Source organism: Anolis carolinensis, chromosome 3, assembly GCF_035594765.1.
Source record: "Anolis carolinensis isolate JA03-04 chromosome 3, rAnoCar3.1.pri, whole genome shotgun sequence".
NCBI classification, from domain to species: domain Eukaryota; kingdom Metazoa; phylum Chordata; class Lepidosauria; order Squamata; family Dactyloidae; genus Anolis; species Anolis carolinensis.
Genome location: NC_085843.1, coordinates 99,496,099 through 99,521,371, shown reverse-complemented (window position 1 = coordinate 99,521,371; position 25,273 = coordinate 99,496,099). Strand labels below are relative to the sequence as shown.

At 43.3% G+C, this 25,273-nt stretch overlaps 1 protein-coding gene across 1 annotated transcript in view; it reads right to left on the bottom strand.

Annotated features, from left to right (window-relative positions):
- Positions 1-1,635: 1,635 nt before the first annotated feature.
- cltrn (collectrin, amino acid transport regulator) overlaps positions 1,636-25,273 on the bottom strand; it is a 34,396-nt gene continuing 10,758 nt past the window's right edge. Inside the window, exons 4-6 of the mRNA XM_003218893.4 lie at positions 20,490-20,606; positions 18,750-18,944; positions 1,636-2,424 (exon numbers count right to left, since the gene is read on the bottom strand). Coding sequence (XP_003218941.2) covers positions 2,265-2,424; positions 18,750-18,944; positions 20,490-20,606 — 472 coding nt within the window. The 3' untranslated portion in view covers positions 1,636-2,264. The remainder of the gene's footprint in view (positions 2,425-18,749; positions 18,945-20,489; positions 20,607-25,273) is intronic.

Sequence of the window (25,273 nt, the reverse complement as noted above, 5' to 3'; positions counted from 1 at the left end):
GCATTTATACATTATTTTTTATATATAAATTACATTTTCTTATTTAAAAACACGTAACAAAAATTGTGGGGAGGGGGGTGCAGGGGGGCCAGAACAGGTCAATAGCATATCAATGGGAAATTTTCTTTGAGATAAGAGTATTTTGAAGTAAGAGCTTGGTCACAGAATGAATTAAACTCTTAGGGAAAGATATCACTATACACTACTGCGAAACTGGATTCTCTCTCTGCCCATAATATCTGTATATGCCAATCCATGTTAAGAAATCTGGCTGGTAAAGAGCTGATTAGAAGTTATGTATCTAATCTAACTATAGGGTTTGTTGTTAACCATTGGGTTACTAATTAACCTCCACATATCCTTAACACATGTTTACATCATAGAAAATATTCTGAGAACAGGTGGATTCAGAGTCAATGCAAAAAGTCCCTAGATAAGGCATTTATTGCCCATATAGGTGCCTCTTTGTGATCTCAGCAGATTTTATGTTGCAATTGTAAGGACACCATGTTGCAGTCCTAAGGACACTTTCTTGAAAATGGGTTCTTCTGACATCATTCGATCACACTGGGGCCAATCCTGGAATCATACTGGTGCCTAAGAAGATCTAAATATAGAATACGGCATGGGCTTAAACGATTACATAATAGCCTTTGTCTTAAACCCTTACTCCATTGATTCCCACTAGTCAAAGGTTAAAGGATATATAATTAATATTGTGTATATATATGAGTCTTGTTATCCATGTCCCGTTCTTTCATTTATTATTAACTGTTCATGGACCACAGTTATCTTGCTTAAGGCCATGAATGACTTTGGGATATTGTTATATTTATTTTTCTTTAATGTTCCAGAGTAATGATTGGAATTGAATGCCAATTCAACTGCCATGGTAACATTTATGGAAACCTGAGATTTACAGTTTAGGGAGGAACATTTAGAATTCTCAGCCAGAGGGATTTTGGAACTCACTAAACTACAAACCCCAAAATTCCACGGGATATTGCCATGGCAATTAAAATAGAATATAGCAGTATAACAGCATGATGTGATTAAAAACTTAGCCTTACAAGGAGATGATAGAAAGTAATCCCTGACCACTTCTGAATGAAATAGGAGCCACTACTATTTCATGATAAGCTCTCAAATTGACCTCCACTACACCAGTATTATGAAAACTGTCCTTGTTTCACATTTTGAATTTAAGAGACCAGCTTCTTTTTTTCAATAATGTATTTTATTATTTATGATCCAAAAAACCCCTTCAAACACATCACAAGATGCTTGGAAGAGATAACCTTGCCCAAGGTGTCTCTGTTTGGAAATGACATGACAGGCAGAGCCTGAGAATTTGCTTTATGAATTACAAGTCCTATTGGCTAAAGAATTGGGATGTTAGTGACTTAAAAAGCAACATTCCCAAACTATAAAGATACAGACTGCATGAAGGGCCAGAGATCCAAACACACTAAGAATTTCATATATACAAGATCATGCTTCCTGCCTCTGTTTAGCCTGTGAATATCAGTATACATAGCCTGTCTCTGCTTTCTCTTGTAAAATGTAATTTTGTATTTGAACACCTCAGTCATCTTCTAGGAGCTGAACCTCTACTAATAGAGTAGTTCTACATACTTCAAAAATGGATATATATTTATTGGAAGAGTCTGGTTTTCCCCTTTATTTCTTGAAGTGCTATCCAAATCTATAAAACCAGAGCTCATGGCAGGAGATTAAAACATAAATTTATATCAAGTGCCATTGACAGCTACAATGGCCTCATGGGGGTCTAAAAAGCTGCTATTTCTCAAATGCAAAAATTGCTTTTGCTCATCAGTTTTTCAAATCTCGAGGAGCAGCAGTGAAGTGAAGTGAATTTGGTGGCAGCTGTGAGTTGCAGGCCAATGCACTGATTAATATATCGGAACAAAGCAATTTATACGCCACTATTCCAAGAAAAGTAAAACAAAGGATAAAAGGCAACTAAAAAAGAAAAACAATAAAAGCAGAGTACATGCTGGAAAATAGCCTTTGCCTCAAATCTCTGGTGCATCCAAAGAATGCTTGGAGTTATATTTCATCTTTACATGAATAACATTTTGAGGTGTGGATATGTGTATGTGCATGGCTTACTGGAGGAAGTGTTCCATGAGGAAATAAAAAGGCAAAGGTCAGAGATACTTTTCTCTCATTTGACAATCAACATTCATTAGAGAAAACAAGGGCAGAGTTTCAGAAAGGGTCTGTGAGCAACAGAGAACTGTTCAAAAGGGTGTCAATCGCTCATCATCCCCTGCTGCATAGACTCCATTGATCTGGCCAGCTTTTAAATCTAAAGTATCACAAGGAATTCCATTTTCCACAGTTATAGTTGTTTCACATTTCTCTTCTAAATCTTCTGTTTCTTCAGGTTCCTTGTTACGCCTGAAAGGAAGAGCAAATAGTTGTTACTATCATCAAAGCACATAAACCTGAGCAAAATGGAACAATAATATTTTCAACTTGTCTGAAGTCAGATTAGAGACATTCTATACATTCAAAACAGTTGTATAAAACAGTTTTTCTGAACTGTACTTCGAATTCCAGGTTGTGGGATTTTCCGACATGTAATGGTTCCCTTGCAAACACACACACAACCAGACTGTCCAAATTCCTCCATATGGGGCAATTGTATCAGGAAGTTGCTGGAGGTTGTGCCATTTGCTGAAGTTATTTGTTTGTTTGTTTTATAATGATAGATGCCCAGGTTATTTTAAAGGGACATTGTTTGATTTTGGATGTTAGGTAATATCAGTTTGGACCACCAGTGTGCAAAGTTGGCTATGTTGGGTCTGTGTGCCAAGTTGGTCTAGATCTGATATCAGCTGGGTTCAGTGCTTTCTGGATAAGGATGAACTGCAGTTCCCAGATTCCCAGGGCAACCTTCCTAAAACATCTGTTAGTACTATTCACATTTGAATAGTACTTGGGTCTGTGTGCCAAGTTTGGTCCCGATCTGTCACTTGCTGGGTTCAGTGTTTTCTGAATACTGGTGAACTATAACTCTCTGATGCCAAGGTCAACCACCCCAAAGTCCACCAGTATGCAAAGTTGGCAGCATTGGGTCTGTGTGCCAAGTTTGGTCCAGATCTGTCATTGGCGGGGTTCAAAACTCCTGGATGTCAAAGTCAATCACCCCCAAACCCCACCAGTATGCAAAGTTGGCCATGTTAGGTCTGTGTGGCAAGTTAATTCCAGGTCAATCATTGGTGGTGTTCAAAGGGCTCTTAGATTGCAGGTGAACTATACATCCCTGTCCCTACAACTCCTATAAATCAAGCTCAATTCCCTCAAAACCTGGTCCTGGGGTTTCTGTGTGCCAAATGTGGTCTAGGGCCATTGTTGTTGGGGTTCACAGTGCTGTGTCTTGATGCAGGGTGAACTACAACTTCCATTCTGTTGAGTCAGTCCCTCAAACCCCTATTCCGTTGCTGATCAATTGCTCTGTTTGCTGTGTGCCATAGGAAAGGGTAGGAAAGGGTTAAGGGAGAGGCAGTGGGCGGGGTCATGCAAATTCCACACAAATGAAGAGAGAAGGGAACCCTGGGATGTGGCTCGCTGTAACCTGCAATGTCCTTGGAGGGAGTGACTTGGTGGCTCAGTACTTGGAACTATAGCATGTTTGTGGAGGTGGGAGCCTGTCTGTGTAAGTGGACACCTCCGCCACATACACACATACAAATTTTCCACTTTTATTATGTGTATAGATGTGCAAACAATGTTTCATAGAATCATAGAATAGTAGAGTTGGAAGAGACCTCATGGGCCATCCAGTCCAACCCCCTGCCAAGAAGCAGGAAATCGCATTCAAAGCACCCCCGACAGATGGCCATCCAGCCTCTGCTTAAAAGCCTCCAAGGAAGGAGCCTCCACCACAGCCCGGGGGAGAGAGTTCCACTGTCGAACAGCTCTCACAGTGAGGAAGTTCTTCCTGATGTTCAGGTGGAATCTCCTTTCCTGTAGTTTAAAGCCATTGTTCCGTGTCCTAGTCTGCAGGGCAGCAGAAAACAAGCTTGCTCCCTCCTCCCTATGACTTCCCTTCACGTATTTGTACATGGCCATCATGTCTCCTCTCAGCCTTCTCTTCTGCAGGCTAAACATGCCAAGCTCTTTAAGCCGCTCCTCATAGGGCTTGTTCTCCAGACCCTTAATCATTTTAGTCGCCCTCCTCTGGACGCTTTCCAGCTTGTCAACATCTCCCTTCAACTGTGGTGCCCAGAATTGGACGCAGTATTCCAGGTGTGGTCTGACCAAGGCAGAATAGAGGGGGAGCATGACTTCCCTGGATCTAGACACTATACCCCTATTGATGCAGGCCAGAATCCCGTTGGCTTTTTTAGCTGCTGCATCACATTGTTGGCTCATGTTTAACTTGTTGTCCACGAGGACTCCAAGGTCTTTTTCGCACACACTGCTGTCAAGCCAGGCGTCCCCCATTCTGTATCTTTGATTTCCATTTTTTCTGCCGAAATGAAGTATCTTGCATTTGTCCCTGTTGAACTTCATTTTGTTAGTTTCAGCCCATCTCTCTAGTCTGTCAAGATTGTTTTGAATTCTGCTCCTGTCTTCTGGAGTGTTGGCTATCCCTCCCAGTTTTGTGTCGTCTGCAAACTTGATGATCGTGCCTTCTAACCCTTTGTCTAAGTCGTTAATAAAGATGTTGAACAGAACCGGGCCCAGGACGGAGCCCTGCGGCACTCCACTTGTCACTTCTTTCCATGATGAAGATGACGCATTGGTGAGCAGCCTTTGGGTTCGTTCGCTTAGCCAATTACAGATCCACCTAACCGTAGTTTTGTCTAGCCCACATTTTACTAGTTTATTTGCCAGAAGGTCGTGGGGGACTTTGTCGAAGGCCTTACTGAAATCCAGGTACGCTACATCCACAGCATTCCCTGTATCGACCCAACTCGTAACTCTATCGAAAAAAGAGATCAGATTAGTCTGGCATGACTTGTTTTTGGTAAATCCGTGTTGACTATTAGCAATGACCGCATTTGTTTCTAAGTGTTTGCAGACCACTTCCTTAATGATCTTTTCCAGAATCTTGCCTGGTATCGATGTGAGGCTGACCGGACGGTAATTTTTTGGGTCGTTCTTTTTTCCCTTCTTGAAGATAGGGACCACATTCGCCCTCCTCCAATCTGCTGGGACTTCTCCCGTTCTCCAAGAACTCTCGAAGATAATTGCCAGTGGTTCTGAAATAACTTCCGCTAATTCCTTCAATACTCTTGGATGTAGCTGATCTGGCCCTGGGGACTTGAATTCGTTTAGAGAGGCCAGGTGTTCCTGGACAGCTTGTTTCCCTATTTGGGGTTGGATTTCCGCCAATCCTTCGTCCATTCCATGTTGCTGAGGTTGAAGATGCCTTTCTTTTTGTGAGAAGACCGAGGCAAAGAAGGCATTGAGCAGTTCTGCCTTTTCCCTGTCCCCTGTCGCCATCACCCCATCTTCTCCTTGCAGAGGCCCTATCGCCTCCTTTTTCTTCCTTTTGCTACCAACGTAAGCAAAAAAGCCTTTTTTGTTGTTTTTTATGTCCCTGGCAAGCCTGAGCTCATTTTGTGCTTTAGCCTTGCGAACCTTTTCCCTACAGGTGTTGGCTATACGTTTGAATTCTTCTTTGGTGATTTCTCCCCTTTTCCACTTCTTGTGCATGTCACTTTTGAGCTTTAGCTCAGTTAGAAGTTCGTTGGACATCCATTCTGGCTTCTTTGCACTTGTCTTATTTTTCTTCTTTGTTGGCACTGTTTGCATTTGCGCCTTGAGTATTTCACTTTTGAAAAACTCCCATCCATCCTTAACTCCCTTGTTTTTTAATATTGGCGTCCATGGAATGCCGCTCAGTAATTCCTTCATTTTTTGGAAGTCAACTCTCTTAAAGTCGAGAATGCGTGTTTGACTTGTCTTAGTTTCAGCATTCCTTTGTATTGCAAACTCCAGGAGCACATGGTCACTTGCCCCTAAGGATCCAACCACTTCAACTGTGTTGATCAGGTCTTCCACATTTGTTAAGATTAGATCAAGAGTTGCTGATCCTCTTGTTGCCACTTCTACCTTCTGGACCATAAAATTGTCTGCAAGGCAAGTGAGGAATTTGTTGGACTTTGTACTCTTGGCTGAGTTTGTTTTCCAGCAGATATCGGAATAATTGAAATCACCCATGACTACTATATCTCTTCTTTGTGCCTGTTTGGTCAGCCGTTGACAGAAGGCTTCATCAAGTCCTTCATCCTGACTCGGAGGCACCCACGACAAGATCTTTTTGAGTCCCGGTTCCCTTGATTCTTATCAAGATTGTTCCGTCCCCCAGGACGATGGTTTGCCTTACCTATTGGTCGTTTGTTTGTTTTCCCTCCTTTACATTTTGTTTGAGCCTCTGGCTGCAAAAGCCTAGGAAAAGTGGCTTGGAATCTGCAAGAGCTGGCTGCAGTTTTCTTTGCAGTGATTGGTCAAAGAATGCAACATCTTAGGACCGCCCTTTTTACCAGGGTCTAGTCTCCATTTTGGAGCTTCATTCTGGCTATAGTCTTCCAACGTGCTGGAGCTGTGCAAGGCTAACTGGGACAAATCATCCTCAAAACCAGGCCAATCTAAGCCTATCCAAATTAGATAAGTATTGAATTATATTGATCTGGAATAGGAAATCTAGTTATAGGAGCAGGGTTATTCTGTCGCTTCTAGAACTAATCTTTGCTGTAAAGATAGGGAAGGAAAGAGTTTCTCCTTCTAATATAGGCAGCGTGATTAGGGTATAGTGGTTTTATAATCACCTTTGCTTTCTGGAACCAGGGATAATTCTGTACCTAAAACCTATAGAAATTTGTTTCATTTTCTGCAACTTTAAGATCTGTGCCAGGTTTACAACCTTGTATGAATAAACATCCTTTTTTGAAGTTATCCAGACTCAGTCGTTCAATATCTATAGGACAGCTTATAGGGATTTGCAGTTCGCCCGGATAAAGGACAGCACGTTTCAGTTTTATAGTTTTTTATTGTCCGGCGGACGGCACAGTTTTGAGGTAGATCAGCGGTTTTTCCGCTTGAGCTAGCTTGCACGGCTTATAGTTTTTTATAGTTTAGGAAGTTTAGTTTAGGCCGCGGCTTTTCCGCCTGAGCTCAGTCTGCATACCTAAAGACTCTACCAGCGTCTGAGGCAGTGGAGCCCGCTCTCAGACCTGAAGGAGTCAAATAGTGGGGCTCTATTTCCTTGCTATTTGGCTCGCGTGTGCGCACGTGGCCCAGTGGCTTTCTGGGTTTGCACAGGCTGTGCAGTTCCCAGCAACGTCCAGGGCTCCCTCGGCGGTAGACCTCGAGCCGCGGAGCACCAGCGACAGTTCTTTGGCTGGCTCTGAGGCGTGAAGCCCACCAGAACCAGGCTAGAACCTGGACAGGCCTGGCAACGCTGCTGCGAGTTCGGCCGGAGCACTCGGCCGGCTTCGACCTGCCTCATCGTCCTGCGGTGGTGACCTGCCTCATCGTCCTGCGGTGGTGACCTGCCTCATCGCCTGGCGGTGGTGACCTGCCTCATCGTCCTGCGGTGGTGACCTGCCTCATCGTCCTGCGGTGGTGACCTGCCTCATCGTCCTGCGGTGGTGACCTGCTTCATCGTCCTGCGGTGGTGACCTCCCTTCACAGCGGGGAGGAGGCGTCTTTTCTCTCCTCCTTTCCAAAGCCAGCCTCGGTGCTCCTTCGGCGGCAGGCCTCGAGCCGCAGAGCACGAGGTGCTTGAAAATTTGGCGAAGTCGCCATTTTGGCAGTTTACGTCACTCGGGCAAGGGAGGTATCAAGTGGCAAGTTGCTGTCAGTTGGCATTTTGCAGCTTGCCCACTAAAATCTGGCGCCAAAGGTCACAATCTTTGTAAAGTATAGTTACTTAGTGATATATATTGCTATGGTTAAGTGTTGTGCATTGTATTATATATTGCATTTGCTTTTATTGTAAATTTACTTGCTGGTATGTTGTATTTGCTTTTGTTGTAAATTTACTTGCTATTAAGAATACATAATGTCTATGCAATTTCAAGATGATACAGATGGTATACCTCCTTCTGAGGCTGAAAGTAGGAATGAAAGGCCCCAAAGGATAAAGCACCCTTCAGCCAAGATGCTAGCCCATCTAATAGATGAAAAGGAGCTCCTCCATGTGAGGTTAGGTTCGGCATGGGAGCGAATTGTAACATTGATGGACAGAATTGAGAGCTTGGGTATTACAAGGGTGCCATCCATATTACAGACAGACCTTGAAGAGACCTTCGGTCTCTGGAGGGGTTTGATGTCTAAGATAGTCCAGGTCCTCGAGCGCATTAACGCCAAGGATTCAGAGTTAGAAATAGTGAGTGTCTTAGCTGACACTAATGAGAAAGAAAATAAGGTGAGGGCAATTCTAGATGCCTTGGAATTTAGTTCTCCACCTGTTAATCTAAGGTCTGAGCCAAAAGGAAATCAGTCTTCCTTATGCAGCCATGAGACCAATCTTTTAAAATCACCTGCTGTGGCACTTAGTCTTAAGTCCAACCGCTCTAGCCAGGTATCTAAACTAAGGGAGTGTGCATCATCTAAACATAGCCACTCTAGCAAGTCTTCTGCTGCTGGGAGTGCCATCTCTTCCCTAGCTGCCTTGCACATTAAGGAGGCTGCACGTCTGGAGCTAAAGAGCAAGGTAGCGGGGGCGGAGGCTGATGCTAAGGCAGCTGATCTCACCCTTCCCTTTAAAGAAGAAGAGCAACGACTGCAAAGCAAAATGCAAATAGAACAGGCCCAAAGGCAATGTGAAATAGAAATGCTTAGAATAAAGATGGATGCCGCAGCCAAAAGGGTAAGGGCTGAGACTTTGGCCAAAGCCCTAATTGAGCCACTCACAGAAGAAAATGTAAGCCAGTTACCAATACAGGATCCTTCTGCCAAAGTGTTTGCGCACCTTGGCAGCATGAACAGCCAGTTTTCGGATGAGGAACAGGGAGACTTCTCTCCTTACCCAGAGCAGGGCCCCAAAGTCACTTTTGAGTTTCCTGCAGAGCAGAGCGTCATAGCGGGGAGCTCACCCTTGCTCGAGCTACCTGTGCCTCCTGCTAAAACCCTAGGTCAGTCAATCAGGGCCTCAAGGCCGAGTGCTAGTTGGCCCCTACAGACAGCTGCACAGGGAACCATCGATTCGTCAGTGGTCGATGTCATCCCTCCAAGAGGCCAAAGGTTGACGCAAGGTACACGGTGGGAGTCCACTCCACAACAGCAAACTCCTCAATTGTTCCCTTCGACGCCAGAGTCCCAGCTTGTCTCCATCATCAGAAGCCCCAGAAGAGATCTTAAGGACAAGGGTGTCGAAAAGTTTTCGGACAAGCCTGAGGAATTTCTTCTCTGGAAGGCCACCTTCCAGAGAGCAATCAGAGACTTAAAGTTATTGCCTGAGGAAGAACTGACTCTTCTGGCTGCATGGTTGGGCCCAGCCTCATCCTCACAAGTTAAGAAGATCTACGCAGCCCACGTAGCCGATCCCGACAAAGCCCTGGAAAAGGCCTGGGCCAGGTTGCAGCAGAGGTATGGGGCCAGCACAGAGATTGAAGCATCTCTTATGGACAAGCTCCAAAGGTTCCCAGCTTTAAAACTCAAAGACTTCAAACTCTTGTGGGACCTTAGCGATCTCCTTACGGAATTAGAGTCGGCCAAGGAGAATCCAGAACTGCCCGGTTTGAAGTGCCTCGATCAGCACCTGTCCCAGAGGCAGATCTTGACCAAGCTGCCCTTCACTTTGCAAGAACGCTGGGGACAGGAGGTCTTCAACTACAAGGAGGCCCACTCCCAGGCATACCCTCCATTTTCTCATTTGGTCCAGTTCATCACCAGGGCAGCCAGAGAAAGGAATGATCCACAGACGGGCCTCCCCACCTTATACCAAGGGACCCAGCCAGAGAAGGCACCTGAAGTGGACAAGAAACCACCTAGAGAGGCCAATAGACCTGTCAGCGTAAAGGCAGTCGAAACTCAACACAAGACTGACGAACCCAGGTCGGAGGTAAAAGAGTTGCTCTGCCCTATTCACCAAAAGCCTCACAGCTTGGCCAACTGCAGGGAGTTTAGTAGAAAGACATATAAAGAAAGGCAACAGCTAGTTCAAAGGCAGGGAATCTGCTTTAGATGCTGTGGAGCAACTCCACACTTTGCATCCAACTGCAAAGAAAACATCAAGTGTGAGAAATGCAACAGCCTCAAGCATTGCACCGCAATGTACAACTCCAATATCATCTCCCACCCCAAAGAGAACGCTTCACCAAAAGAAAAGTCAGCAGTCGAAGACACCGACAAGCCAGCCGCACCAGAGATGCAGGTGGAAGTTTCAGCAGTCGCCTGTACAGAGCTGTGTTCTGACTCGCACCAGTACAGAGTTTGTCATCCTATCTGCCTAGCGGATGTATATCCAGCCAAGAGCCCTTGGCTTAGAAAGAGACTCTATGTGGCCCTGGATTCACAGAGCGACGCCTCCCTGGCTACTCCAGAGTTCTTCCGCATGTTTGACCTTAAAACCAAGATGGTCGACTACACTATGACTACGTGTGCAGGAAAAAAGAAGTTGCAGGGTCGCATAGCATCTGGCTTCGTTGTCTCCTCTTGCGACCAGAAGAGACAGTTCAAGTTGCCAGACCTGATTGAGTGTTCCTCTATTCCCCGGAACAAAAGGCAGATTGTCACCAGAGAAGTTGTGGAGGCTCATCCACATTTGCGACGGTTAAAGAATGCTATACCAGCCTTTCGGCCAGATGTGGACATTGCCCTTTTGCTTGGCTCGGACTGCCCGAGCTTGTTCTGTGTGAACGACCAAGTTAAAGGACCTCCAGGTGCACCTATCGCACAACAATTGCCATTAGGCTGGACAGTCATAGGCCCAGTGTGCATAAACAAGATGCACCCACCATCGTCGTTGGACTCCAATCAAGCACAGGTGCTTAAAGGTGGACGTCCTACACTTGTGCGCAGTTGCCTAAGTCATATCTCAGTCTACTGCCAAGCAATAACTCCAGAGTATTCCTCCATTTTCAAAGTCTCTGAGAGAGACGAAGCCACAGCGCTCTCGAAAGATGAGCAAAGGTTTTTGGACATTATGAATGCTCAAGTCTCACGAAGTGCAGAGGTGAAAGCCTGCAAATCAACCACAGAAATCAAGATGGGCCAAAGATCTTGCCTGGAACCACACCGTTTTGAATGTTTTTCGGAGTGGCACAGTCTTCTTAGAGCAGTTGCTAGGCTTATACATCGTTTAGCTTGCAAAGATAGTGAGCCTTTACAGGTCCAGGATATGATAAAGGCTAAGAGCGTCATATTCAAGTCAGTACAGAGATCTGCTTTCAAGCAGGAAATAGCTAGGCTAGAGCAAGGGCTCAACATCCCTAATCAAAGTCTTCTAAATGAGTTAAACCCATTTCTAGACAAGGAGGGTATTTTGAGAGTTGGAGGAAGGTTAGCCAAAGCTAAACTCAAGGCGTGCATAAAAAACCCCATCATCATACCCCCTAATAGTCACACTGCATTGCTGCTCGTTCGGCATCACCATGAAAGGATCCTTCATCAGGGTAGAACTCTAACTGAGGCAGCCCTTAGAAATGAAGGTCTGTGGGTAGTTAATGCCAAAAGGTTGGTCAACAGTTGTATTTTCAAATGTGTCAAATGTCGGCGACTCAGACGAAACTGTCAAAGTCAGTTGATGGCAGAACTACCTCAGGATAGGACTTTGACAGACCCACCCTTTTCCCATGTGGGAATCGATGTGTTTGGTCCTTGGGAGGTTGTCACTAGGAAAACCAGGGGTGGTGTTGTAAATAACAAGAGGTGGGCAGTTTTGTTTAGTTGTTTAGTAATACGAGCTGTCCATATAGAAGTCATAGAAGGGATGGACACTTCATCATTTTTAAACGCATTAAAAAGGTTCATAGCCCTCAGAGGGCCAATTAAGTCAATTCGGTCGGACTGTGGCACCAATTTTGTAGGTGCGACCAAAGAACTCAATTGTGTGTCTAGGTTTGGGAGAGACCCAAAGGTTCAGAACTTTACGAATACTGAACAAATTATGTGGACTTTCAATGTTCCTCACGCCTCCCATATGGGTGGTGTTTGGGAGAGGATGATTGGTATTAGTCGCAAAATCCTTAATGCCATGTTTTTGAGTCATAGGTCATTGACGCATGATGTTTTGGTGACACTTATGGCGGAAGTTACCGCAATTATCAACAACCGGCCGCTGGTTCCCCTTACCAGTGACCCTGAGAACTTACAACCACTGACTCCTGCACTTATTTTGACACAAAAGGTGCCAGGATGGAAGGACGTCATGTTGCCAGTTCCGGACGGAACTCACCGTGCCCTGTGGAAACAGGTGCAGTCCTTGGCCAACCACTTTTGGAAAAGGTGGAAAGCTGAGTACTTAAGCCAGCTTCAAGCTAGAAGAATCTGGCAAAGCCCACAGGACAACATTGAGGTTAACAACGTTGTGTTGTTAAAGGACAAAGACTTGCCCCGCCATGCGTGGCCCATGGGCATTGTATTAAAGACCTTTCCTTGCCCGGACGGTAAGGTCAGGAAAGTTCAATTAAAGACTTGCAACAGAGGCAAAGTGTCCATTTTGGACAGACCAATTAGTGACCTCGTGTTGCTTATTGGAGATGTTTAAAGTTCTAGTGTTTGTATTGTTGTGTATACAAAGGTGTTTGTATGTTTTTGATTGGTAAATTCCCACATCCTGGGAATTTAGCGGGGAGTGTTCCGTCCCCCAGGACGATGGTTTGCCTTACCTATTGGTCGTTTGTTTGTTTTCCCTCCTTTACATTTTGTTTGAGCCTCTGGCTGCAAAAGCCTAGGAAAAGTGGCTTGGAATCTGCAAGAGCTGGCTGCAGTTTTCTTTGCAGTGATTGGTCAAAGAATGCAACATCTTAGGACCGCCCTTTTTACCAGGGTCTAGTCTCCATTTTGGAGCTTCATTCTGGCTATAGTCTTCCAACGTGCTGGAGCTGTGCAAGGCTAACTGGGACAAATCATCCTCAAAACCAGGCCAATCTAAGCCTATCCAAATTAGATAAGTATTGAATTATATTGATCTGGAATAGGAAATCTAGTTATAGGAGCAGGGTTATTCTGTCGCTTCTAGAACTAATCTTTGCTGTAAAGATAGGGAAGGAAAGAGTTTCTCCTTCTAATATAGGCAGCGTGATTAGGGTATAGTGGTTTTATAATCACCTTTGCTTTCTGGAACCAGGGATAATTCTGTACCTAAAACCTATAGAAATTTGTTTCATTTTCTGCAACTTTAAGATCTGTGCCAGGTTTACAACCTTGTATGAATAAACATCCTTTTTTGAAGTTATCCAGACTCAGTCGTTCAATATCTATAGGACAGCTTATAGGGATTTGCAGTTCGCCCGGATAAAGGACAGCACGTTTCAGTTTTATAGTTTTTTATTGTCCGGCGGACGGCACACAGATGCTTTCAAGCTGGTTTCCCGGATTACAGTCTTGCTTTTCTTCTGCAACGTAACTGTTTTTGACATATAAAGCTACTCCCCCTCCTCTCCCTTTTGTTCTCTTTACCTCATCTGTTCTCTGGCAACATTTCTTACAAAATTCTTACAGTTGCAATGTTTCGGTGGAATGGCAATTTTGCTCAATAATTCTAAGAATGTTTAAAGGGAAAAATTCTTCTGCTCATCCTCCAGAAATATTGCTGTGGGTTATATTCTGACAATAAAGTTAACTATCTCTACTGTCTTTATTACTAGAGCTGTATTCAACCTTGAGGGCCTCTGATTCATAGATAAGGCACCCCTCCTATGTCCTGTGTGATGCGGCATCAGCAATGTTGAGAGATAACCAATTCAAAGGTCACCTTCAGTGCCTTCGTAGATCCTTAATACTTCAGACAGGGCTCATATATTAGCAATATTAAAAACCATAAAGGTATATTGTTCTGCTGCAAATTCTCCCATGTCGAGATTTGCTAAAAATAAATAGACAGGGAAGGACTCTCTCTGATTGCAACACAATTTCAACTCCACAAGCCATGTTCATAGAACTGCCTTAGCTTTTATGACTCCCAAAGTCATTCACCCAGAATATTGTTCTTTTTCTCATTATTATTACCATTCAGTGTCCCTTTTACCAACATTTGAGTCCATTCTTATGCAGAGTCTGTAAGAGTTACTTTTGGTGACTGATGGTGAGTATTCTTATGAATTCATTCTAATGTATTGAAAGCTGGTGTGCATCAGGGAAATGCTTTAGGGGAGGGGGAGGTTGAACTGCAATTCCTAGCCCCAATCTAAAGCAGACTTAGGCCCCATCTACACTGCCATATAAAATCCAGGTTAACTATATGGCAATGTAGATTCATATAATCTAGTTCAAAGCAGATAATATGAATTACCAGTATCTGCTTTGATAGTCTGGATTATGTGACACCGTAAAAGGGGCCATCATGAATCATTGTTGAATGATAAATCCATTCTTACCTAAAACTCATCGCTTCAATGACTCTGTTCTTGGTTGAAACTAGCAATTTGATTTGGTCCAAAGAGCCCTCTCTACCAATTATATGATACTCAACTAATGTATCATATGCATTGCCTTTTTCTAGCATACTACTTACACTGGACTTCTACAGTGTTGAACTCACATATTCTGTCAAAAATGTGTCAATTTTGGCTGGATCTTCTGTCAAATGGATTACTGTGTATGAAAGTGGAACCTAGATGCGTTATCTCCCCTCAATCCCTCAGTTCCTCCATGAAGTCCTTTGAGTCCTGGGGGAATTAACAACACTGAATCACCATGATTGGGGGAATTAAATGTATATTAAACCCCCACTATTCTTTGCTGTCTTTGTGTAGAAATAAAAGGATCCCGAGGAGAATCTCATATGATAAGAAGATTTGAATCAGCAGTTGCCAATCCATTTCAAAGTTTGCACAGAGAATGAAAGTCTACAGGCATGATCCACACATTCTTCTATGCATATTGGCAGTTTATAGTTGATTTTTTTAAAAGAAAAACATAACATACATGCCTACACTGGCAGACATGGGAACTGCAGCCAAATGTACTATTTTCATCCAGACAGTCATGCTTCTGAGCACTCCAAGCAGACCCTTGTATTTTGATACCACTCTCTTCATGGTCTTCTCCACTCTCATTCTACATTCTGTGGCTCTTAAGCATGGCCAGCCCTCATTGGTCTGTCTTATAAGGCATGGGGGTTATGTTTTGTACTTTTGTATTTCTGCAAACCTTGGCTTATGATACTGATACCCCTCTCTTTCATTGGCCCATTTTGGCTTAGAAAACCGCAGCTTCTATGTGGAGTTTCAGGGCCAGAAAAGCAGATGGAGGAGGCAAAAGAATGGTTTACCCCAAGGCAGCGTTCTTGCACCAACCTTATTTAACATCTTCATGAACGATCAGCCACTACCACCACTCACAAAGAGCTTTATATATGCTGATGACCTTGGCCTTACAACACAAGCAAAAGATTTTGAAACAGTTGAAAAGCAACTCACCAATGCCTTGAAAGATCTCTCCAGCTACTACAAAGAGAACCACCTGAAGCCTAACCCTGCCAAGACACAAGTGTGTGCTTTCCACCTACGTAACCGCGAAGCCAACAGGAAACTGAAAGTTACTTGGGAAGGCCAAGAGCTCGAACACTGTTTCCATTCTAAATACCTTGGTGTCACCTTAGACCGAACACTAACATATAGGAAACACTGCATGAACACCAAGCACAAAGTAGCTGCACGCAATAACATCCTGCGGAAACTGACTGGCAGCGCATGGGGTGCAGACCCACAAGTAGTAAGAACATCAGCCCGGCCTTGTCTTTCTCAACTGCTGAGTACGCCTGTCCTGTTTGGCACAAGTCTGCCCATGCAAAGCAGGTGGACATAGCACTGAATGAAACATGCAGAATCATCACGGGATGCCTTAAACCTACACCTGTTGATAAACTCTACAAGTTAGCTGGCATTGCCCCTCCTGACGTGCGACGGGAAGTTGCTGCTAACGGTGAGAGAAAGAAGGTCGAACATTGTGAAAGCCACCCACTGCATGACTATCAGCCTCCTCCCACCAGACTCAAATCAAGGAAGGGCTTCATGAGAACCACCACTCCTCTTGATGTTCCTCCAGCAACAGCAAAGGTGTCCCTCTGGGCAGCTAAACCTGGCAATTCTAACTGGATGGCCCCCCACGAGGGTCTTCCTCCAGGGGCAAACCAGGAATGGGCAACTTGGAAGTCCCTGAACAGACTCAGAAGTGGAGTGGGCAGATCAAAAGACAACTTGGCAAGGTGGCACTACCTGGAGGAATCCTCCACCTTGTGTGACTGTGGAGCTGAACAAACAACTCAGCATATGTATGCTTGCCCACAATGCCCTGCCTCACGTACAGAGGAGGAGTTGTTTAAAGCTACAGACAATGCGGTTGCTGTTGCCCGCTTTTAGTCCAAAACTATTTAGTTGCTTGTGATTTCTTTTCCTTTTTTTAATTTTATTTCCATTATTTGAAATGTATTTGCTGTACCAATGCTTTTGACACGAAATAAATAAATAAATTTTGGCTGTAAGCTTGTCTGTACTCACAGCTTGACTTCACTGTTAGAAACAATGGCAGAGATAGGAAAATGATGTGTTAGGACAGCGTCTCTGTTATGTATCATGCAAGAAAAAAGGTGTTGCTGATGTAGACATCCAGCCGGCAGATAGTTGTATGCTGATGCACAAGTGATGTCAGCAGCACCCACATGTCAGTGGGGTTGTCAAGCTACTCTAGACTTTAGAAACAAATGCGGTCATTGCTAATAGTCAACACGGATTTACCAAAAACAAGTCATGCCAGACTAATCTGATCTCTTTTTTCGATAGAGTTACGAGTTGGGTCGATACAGGGAATGCTGTGGATGTAGCGTACCTGGATTTCAGTAAGGCCTTCGACAAAGTCCCCCACGACCTTCTGGCAAACAAACTAGTAAAATGTGGGCTAGACAAAACTATGGTTAGGTGGATCTGTAATTGGCTAAGCGAACGAACCCAAAGGGTGCTCACCAATGCGTCGTCTTCATCATGGAAAGAAGTGACAAGTGGAGTGCCGCAGGGCTCCGTCCTGGGCCCGGTTCTGTTCAACATCTTTATTAACGACTTAGACGAAGGGTTAGAAGGCACGATCATCAAGTTTGCAGAACGACACAAAACTGGGAGGGATAGCTAACACTCCAGAAGACAGGAGCAGAATTCAAAACGATCTTGACAGACTAGAGAGATGGGCCAAAACTAACAAAATGAAGTTCAACAGGGACAAATGCAAGATACTTCACTTCGGCAGAAAAAATGGAAATCAAAGATACAGAATGGGGGACGCCTGGCTTGACAGCAGTGTGTGCGAAAAAGACCTTGGAGTCCTTGTGGACAACAAGTTAAACATGAGCCAACAATGTGATGCGGCTGCTAAAAAAGCCAATGGGATTCTGGCCTGCATCAATAGGGGAATAGCGTCTAGATCCAGGGAAGTTATGCTCCCCCTCTATTCTGCCTTAGTCAGACCACACCTGGAATACTGTGTCCAATTTTGGGCACCGCAGTTGAAGGGAGATGTTGACAAGCTGGAAAGCGTCCAGAGGAGGGCGACTAAAATGATTAAGGGTCTGGAGAACAAGCCCTATGAGGAGCGGCTTAAAAAGCTGGGCATGTTTAGCCTGCAGAAGAGAAGGCTGAGAGGAGACATGATAGCCATGTACAAATATATGAGGGGAAGTCATAGGGAAGAGGGAGCAAGCTTGTTTTCTGCTGCCCTGCAGACTAGGACACGGAACAATGGCTTCAAACTACAGGAAAGGAGATTCCACCTGAACATCAGGAAGAACTTCCTCACTGTGAGAGCTGTTCGACAGTGGAACTCTCTCCCCGGGGCCGTGGTGGAGGCTCCTTCCTTGGAGGCTTTTAAGCAGAGGGTGGATGGCCATCTGTCGGGGGTGCTTTGAATGCGATTTCCTGCTTCTTAGTGGGGGGTTGGACTAGATGGCCCATGTGGTCTCTTCCAACTCTACTATTCTATGATTCTATGATTCTATGATTAGTCTGAGTTTTAAAGGAGAAAATAAAGGTGCTGAAGCTATTTAAGAGACAGGATTCATCATGGATAGAACAACTGGACAAAAGACTCAGGATTGCAAACCAACATCCACTGTTTTGGAGTGTGTGCTAACAAAGGACTTCGGCCAAATAGTACAGAGTTTTTGTCATCAGTTGTGCTAGCAAGATCATCTTATTTAACTGTCATTCTACTACTACAACAACACTTGCAACAAAAGCAGGAGTGGGAAAGAGAGAGATGGGTGGTACTGATAGGAGATGATGAACAGGGCCAAGGAGAAGGATAGGCGGAGATTGATCCTCTGGCATGGACAATGGCAATGTTTGCTTCTACTGTTAATATCAGCTTCAGTGTCAAGAGAAGCGGAGGAGCTTTGTAGATGTGTCATGGTGCAAAGGTAAGGAGGAGGTACAGGACAGTGCTATTGGTGGGAGAGTAAACTGCAGATTGGGGGAGGGGTGCTTAAAATATTCATGGTTTTCCCACTTTTGCAAGGATCTTGTGCCCCTAACTTTCCCAAAAGTAGAGAACTAACTGTCATACAGCCTTTTAAATCTAGGCTGACACCAAGTAGGAAAACACAAGGCACTCACCTCCTGTTTTTATGGATTCCAGAGATGATAAGGAGAACAATCCCAACCGCAACCAGGCAAAAAGAAACACCAAAGACAATCAGCCAGGTTGGCACAGGTGGCTCAACTCGTGGAGCTAAAGTTGCTGAGATCTGTAAGAACTGTAGTGTGCTATCATCTAGTAAAAAGGCACTGTTGATCCGGTTTCTGTTCAACCTTTAAACAATTCAAATTATTTAGATGATGTATTGGTACATGAAGGAAAGAATAAGTGTTTCAATTGCAGGGTCTCTTGTTTCACCTTCTGTTATGACCAAATGTACTGTAGGTACTGTTTTTAGAACACCTGTGGTTATTGTTTGTGTGTGCCTATTGACTTATGATGGTCCCATGGATTTTTCATAGGATTTTCTCAGGCAAATTGGGTTGTCTACTCCTTCCGGTGAAATATAGCTTATAGCACTTGGTCTCCCACACAAGTATAACCAGGGCTGACCAGCTTAGCTTCCAAGGTCAAACAGGATATGGTGCTCTCAAGGCATGTGAGTAAGACTTAGACAAAATTGGAGGAAGCTTATGGATTTCATTCATATTGACCACCCTCCATAGATTCAAACAGTGATTTCTACTCTTTTGTACCTACTTGTCTCTTAGTAACTGGAGATTAAAGTACAGACCTGGACATTTTGAAATAACAAATCCTGTCTACAAGTGATGGACAAGGTGCTAGAAGAGCATGCCACGGATGCAAGAAACCAGACTTACTGTAAATCTGCTTATACAAATGCTTCAGAAAGCACCCACTGCCCAGTACATTCCACCATTCTTACCCTGTCTAACAAATCAGTAATCTCCCTGCCCTGCACTAATGCTCAAAATTTGGTTTTGAGTTTTTCTATAGAAAACAACTTAAGCTCCTCATAAGCTTAAAAGTTAATCTTCCCAAAGAATGCATTCTTATTCACTGCCGTGTTTGCTTTTTAGTTTCCAATAAAAGGCATTACATTTTGAAAATATAATTTTTTAAATATACATATATTTAGGTTTTACTGCAAGTGAAAAAAAAACACATACTGCCATCTTACAAAAATCTTCACTGCTTATTCATGCTAGTAAATGCACTCAGCACCACTAGCTATATAGGATACAAAATGTCTTTGTTCTTTCCATTGTAGGGTTTTATTCCAGCTCAGACTTGTGACTTTTTCTTATATTTTAAATAAGGAATTAATAGTTCTTACAAGAGAAGCAACATGGTGTAGTGGTTTAGGTGTGGGACTACAACTCAGGATACTAGTGTTCAAATCCCCACCCACCAATGGAAACTCATTGGGTGACCTGAGGCAAATCACAATCCCTGAACCTCAGAGCAAGGCAAGAGCAAATTCCCTCTGAACAAGAAAGAAAAGTCCATGGTAGGTTCACCTTAGGGTTGCCGTAAGTCATAAACAACATGAACAACAGCACAAGATTTCTTCCTATTGTAGGCATCAAAGAAATATTCATCTGTGACTGACTAAAACACAGATGGGATATGACATTGATAATGAGAAATATATAGTAGGATTAGATTCTTGGGATATAATGGCTAGTAATCACGTTGTCATGGAACTGGCCCATGTGGCCCAAGCTTCCAAATAGGATGCATGTACGCCCAAGGAAAAAAAAGAAATGCTAACCATTTCTCACCACCATCAACACCAGAGTCACATCTCCATTGTGTAAAGATTTGGATGGCGAGATGACACATTGTTACAGTACCTTATGGCTGCTTCCACAACACTCTTGGGAACAGTTGTCTTATTTGTAGATGAATCTGTAACTACGAACCAAAAGGACACCCGTTCTGTTACATTGCAAAGCAGCACATTGGAAACTCTGTGGTTAAAAGGAGAGGAAAACCAAAGGTCATGATAAATAATTAAATGAGATAGAACAGGTTTCAAATCAATCTGCAAATCAAATCTTCACATCTTTTAGGACTTGTCATGATTGCATTTCTTTATGATTACTTCATATATGTTGAGGTTCAGGCTTGGCACAGAGCTTGGAAAAGTTAGTTTGCTAGACTAGAATTGCCAGAAATGCTGCTTGACCTTTTGAGACTGGATTCTGAGGGAAACAGTGAGCCATCAGTGTTCAGTGTTTTATGGTTAACATTGATTTCTGGCTTTTCTCTCTCATACTGCTCCCTTTTACTTCTGTGTTGTGTTTCCTCTTAACCAGGCAACCAGTTCAATATGGCTCCTAGTAGCCTCTTTCCTAGCTATTTGATCCCAGACTCCAGCTTATTTCAGTCATATAAACTACCATATAAGGCTACCATATAAAGCTAAGAACATGGGAGTAAGCAACTCATGAAAAGAAAAGACCTCAAGAGTCCTTACTCAGGTGGAAGATCATGTAGTGGGCACGGGGAAGAGCCAATATTTTTAGCCCTCCAGGCCTTGTTTTCATTTCTAAGCTAAGCAAGAACTGGTTAAAAGGTAACTGCTCCAGTTTCCTGGAGTAGCTTAATTTGCTCTATTTCACAGTGACATCTTCTGGCTGAATAACAGTACCATGAAAGTTTATTTGTTATTGTTTCTTATACTGTTCTTATATTATGGATGATGTTGCAGATTGCCCATCATGCAGTTATACTACCTCGTTATGATATGGAACTGACTCCAAGATATGCAAGCCTAGGCTAGAGGAATGTAAGGTCTATCAGGTTCTGTGGGGTGGTAAGACATTGAGGGTGGACAAAGGGCTCCCTCATCCAGTCAAATTACCACTAGTGCCCTACTGAGGCTGAGGAGTATTTTCGGTCAACCTGAAGGCAACTGAATTTTGATACATCATCACTAAAGCTTGTCTTACACATTAGTCTGCTTCATCAAGTATTTGCTTTCACTCTGTGGTGCAGTCTATGATGTGTGTAACCTGCTGAGGATTTGTCTATGGATACCATACTTGCAGTGAGTGAATAGAACTCAGGAATATTTCAGTACAGGCAGTCCTCTGAACAAACAAGATACATTCTGTAGGTTTGTTTTTAAGTTGAATTTGTAGTTAAAGTCAGAACAGATACTTTTTAAAAGTGTAATTCAGTTTTGGATAGCATAAGGAAAGGTTAACATCTGTGGGATATTTGCTTTGCTGTCTGTGCCCCTGTTCAGAAGATCTCACCTCACTTTCTGTCCCTGTGACAATGGGATTCTGATTTTTTTTCTTGTCATGAAAACAAGGATTGGCTTCAGTGGGAACACCTTTTCCCCATGATAACTCTTACTGGAGTGAATTACCCTTCCTAGGCGTAGCTTTCCTCTCATTTCCTGCAGTCTCAACCCCATTTGTAACTAAGAATTGTATGTAAATCGAGTGAATTCGTATCAATCTGGCATAATTCTATTTGAAAACATCCCAGATGCTTGTCTGGATAAAAACCTTACATATTTGTTTTCATTTGGAGTGCTTCTAGATAAAGCTAGCCTATCATGTTAACAAAAGCTTATAGAAAGTCCACTTCAGATGACATTGCCTGTGTATGTAATCCTGCCATATTTTCTCACCACTTCCATCTTTTTCTCAACCCAGAAGGCTGTTACAAGGAAAAGAAGAACAGCTGAAGAATGCATTCTGGGCATTAGTGCTATGATTCTCTCTATCTGATTGTTTTGAAAATAAGAAATAAGAAATAGATATGTCTTTGCTAAGTTTAATTTATTAAAATCTCCAGCATTGCACAGATGAAGAATGGGACAAATATGATCAAGCAGCATCAGTATGTGGTCAAGACAGCAAAAGCTATTAATGAGGAAGAAGGCACAAATACTGTGCAGAATTTTGTTTTTGCATGAAACCCCATCTACATAATTTCTGAATCCAGATTATCTGCTTTGAACTGGCTTATCTGGCAGTGAGACTCATCCAGTTCAAAGCAGATAATCTTGATTCAGAAACTGGATTACATAGCAGTGAAAAGAGCAATATTTTACCCTCTCCTTCTCTCCCCTCTGCTGAACTATAATAGAACTATTATATGTCAAACTGATGTGGATTCATTCTCCAATCTTAGGACTGGAGATTCCGGAGATCTACCCACCTGCTGCAAAAAGGACAAAAATGGCAACATCCATGGACAAATCCTCATACCACAGTGTGCTAGAAAGGGCAATCAAGTATTTTGATGAAGCTAAATAACATGCAAAATAGGCTTTGGCAATAATGCTTCTAAATTCAATGACCTTTTGCCAAGAATTTAAAATACTGTCCATCCCTGATATTGTAACATGCAATTTCCACTAGCTATTCAACTATAGTGGGTGTTTACGTAACCCAAATACCATTTATGCTAAGATGAAATAGGCAGTTAAACACTCAAATAAATAAATAAATAACTGACAAACATCTGCTTTGACATCCTGCAGATAGGAAATTGGTTTGCTGACTTACATCCTAATGAATTTTGATTAATATGAAAGCAAAATAAACACAGCAAAAAAACCCCACCATATTATTGCCTCAGAAAAAGAATATTTTGAATTCAGCGAGAAAATAGCTGTTGAGTAGGAAAAGCTCTGCTCGAACAGTTAAACCCTTCCTAGTCCTTTCCATCTCGAAAGATCTAGTTAGCAGACTGCCTGGGCAAAGCTAGTCTAAATCCTGTCTATATTTCTCTTCCCAGAACGTTGCTTTAATCTGTTGTTCAAGTGGCTCACCATAGAGAAGGAGCTGCATCCAAAGTTGAGGGTCCATTACTCCAGGCTAGATAATTCCTAACTTCCTTATTTCTTGCAGTATTTTCTTAATGAGGCATACGTTCTCCCATCATTTATATTCTTTGAACGAATTCTATTGCAATAAATGGAATTTTGGAGGGAGACCAAAAGGGTAAAGGTTCTGGAAATCATGCCCTATGAGAATCAGCATAGAGAGCTGGGTATGTTTGGCATGGGGAAGATAAAGTTAGTGTCCTGCGATAGGGAAATTTCTCAATGTGGTCAGGTAAGACGTGAAAGGACATCATAGAACCTACACTGCCATATAATGCAGTTTAATTACACTGAACTGCATTATATTTCTTTATATGTTTACTTACTTATTTTATTTATATCCCACATTTCACCCCATGAGGACTCAAGAAGGCTAACAACCACACAATTTGGTCACAGTTTAAAACAAAGTGAATACAATTTTTTTTTTAAAAAAAAAACCCATTAAATAGTACTGTTGGGTTTAGGTTAAATACAGTTAAAATATAATACAATAGAGTCTCACTTGTCCAACCTTTGCTTATCCAATGTTCTGTATTAACCAACGCAGTCTGCCTCTTGCCCGGATCCACAGCTGTTTCTCTAGGCAGCAACGCGCAGCAGGCCAACATGTCCAACAACAATACTAGTGCAGCCACGCTCCCAAACAAGTGGCAGACTTGTTGTAAAACATGATGTTTTAGTGCTTAGTTTGTAAAATCAAAATGTAATTTGACATTTAATAGGCTTTTCCTTAATCCCTCCTTATTATCCAACATTTTTGCTTATCCAACATTCTGCCGGCCCATTTACATTGGATAAGTGAGACTCAACTGTAAATACAACTAAACTTGCATTTAAAACTCGCTATTTCCCACCCCCAGAATCCCACCCACAACCTCCTCAGCAGTTTGCTCTTATCTGAATTATATGGCAGTATAGATCTAACCATACTGAAGACAGGGCAAGCTCATTTTCTGCTGCTCCAGAGTCTAAAACATCATGCAAACTAGAGGAAAAGAGATTTCACCTTAACCTTAGGAAGATCTTCCAGACAGTTAGAACAGTTCCACAGTGGAATATCAGAGTGTGGTAGAGTCTCCTTCTCTGGAAGTTTTTATACAGAAGCCAGATGTTTTGATTGTGTATTCCTGCATGCAGGGCCGGCCCTAGGTAATTTTCAAGTGTAAGCGAACAGAATTTTGGTGCCCCCCCCAACCAATCACTGAAAAATAAAAGCGTTGGATAAGCAAAAATGTGGGATAATAAGGAGGGATTAAGGAAAAGCCTAAATAAAGAACAACACTCTGAAAATGGGAAATCCAGACAGGAAACAATCAGGGCCAGCTAACACCTCTCAACCAAGGATGTCCCCAGGCAGGAATCAGCCAGGTCTTGAAGCGGCAAGGCCTTTCAATGCTAATCAAGCTGACCAATTGCAACATTCACACTTGCCTCCAACAGACAAGAGCTCTTTCTCCTACCCTGGACTTTCCACAGATATATAAACCCCACTTACCTAGCTTCCAACAGACCTCAGAACCTCTGAGGATGCCTGCCATAGATGTGGGTGAAACGTCAGGAGAGAATGCTTCTGGAACATGGCCAGGCAGCCCAGAGACCTGGCCTCGAGGGTGAAAACCAGAACGGCAGGCGGCGGGACCGAGCCGCACACTGGCACCAGCTCTGCCGAGGGGAGGAACAAGAGATGGGCAGCCGCTTGTGCCATGCGGCCACTTGACCCACCCCGTATCCTTTGAGGAGCGCCCAGATGGCAAAAGCCGGGCAGCGAGCTGAGCGGAGAGGGAG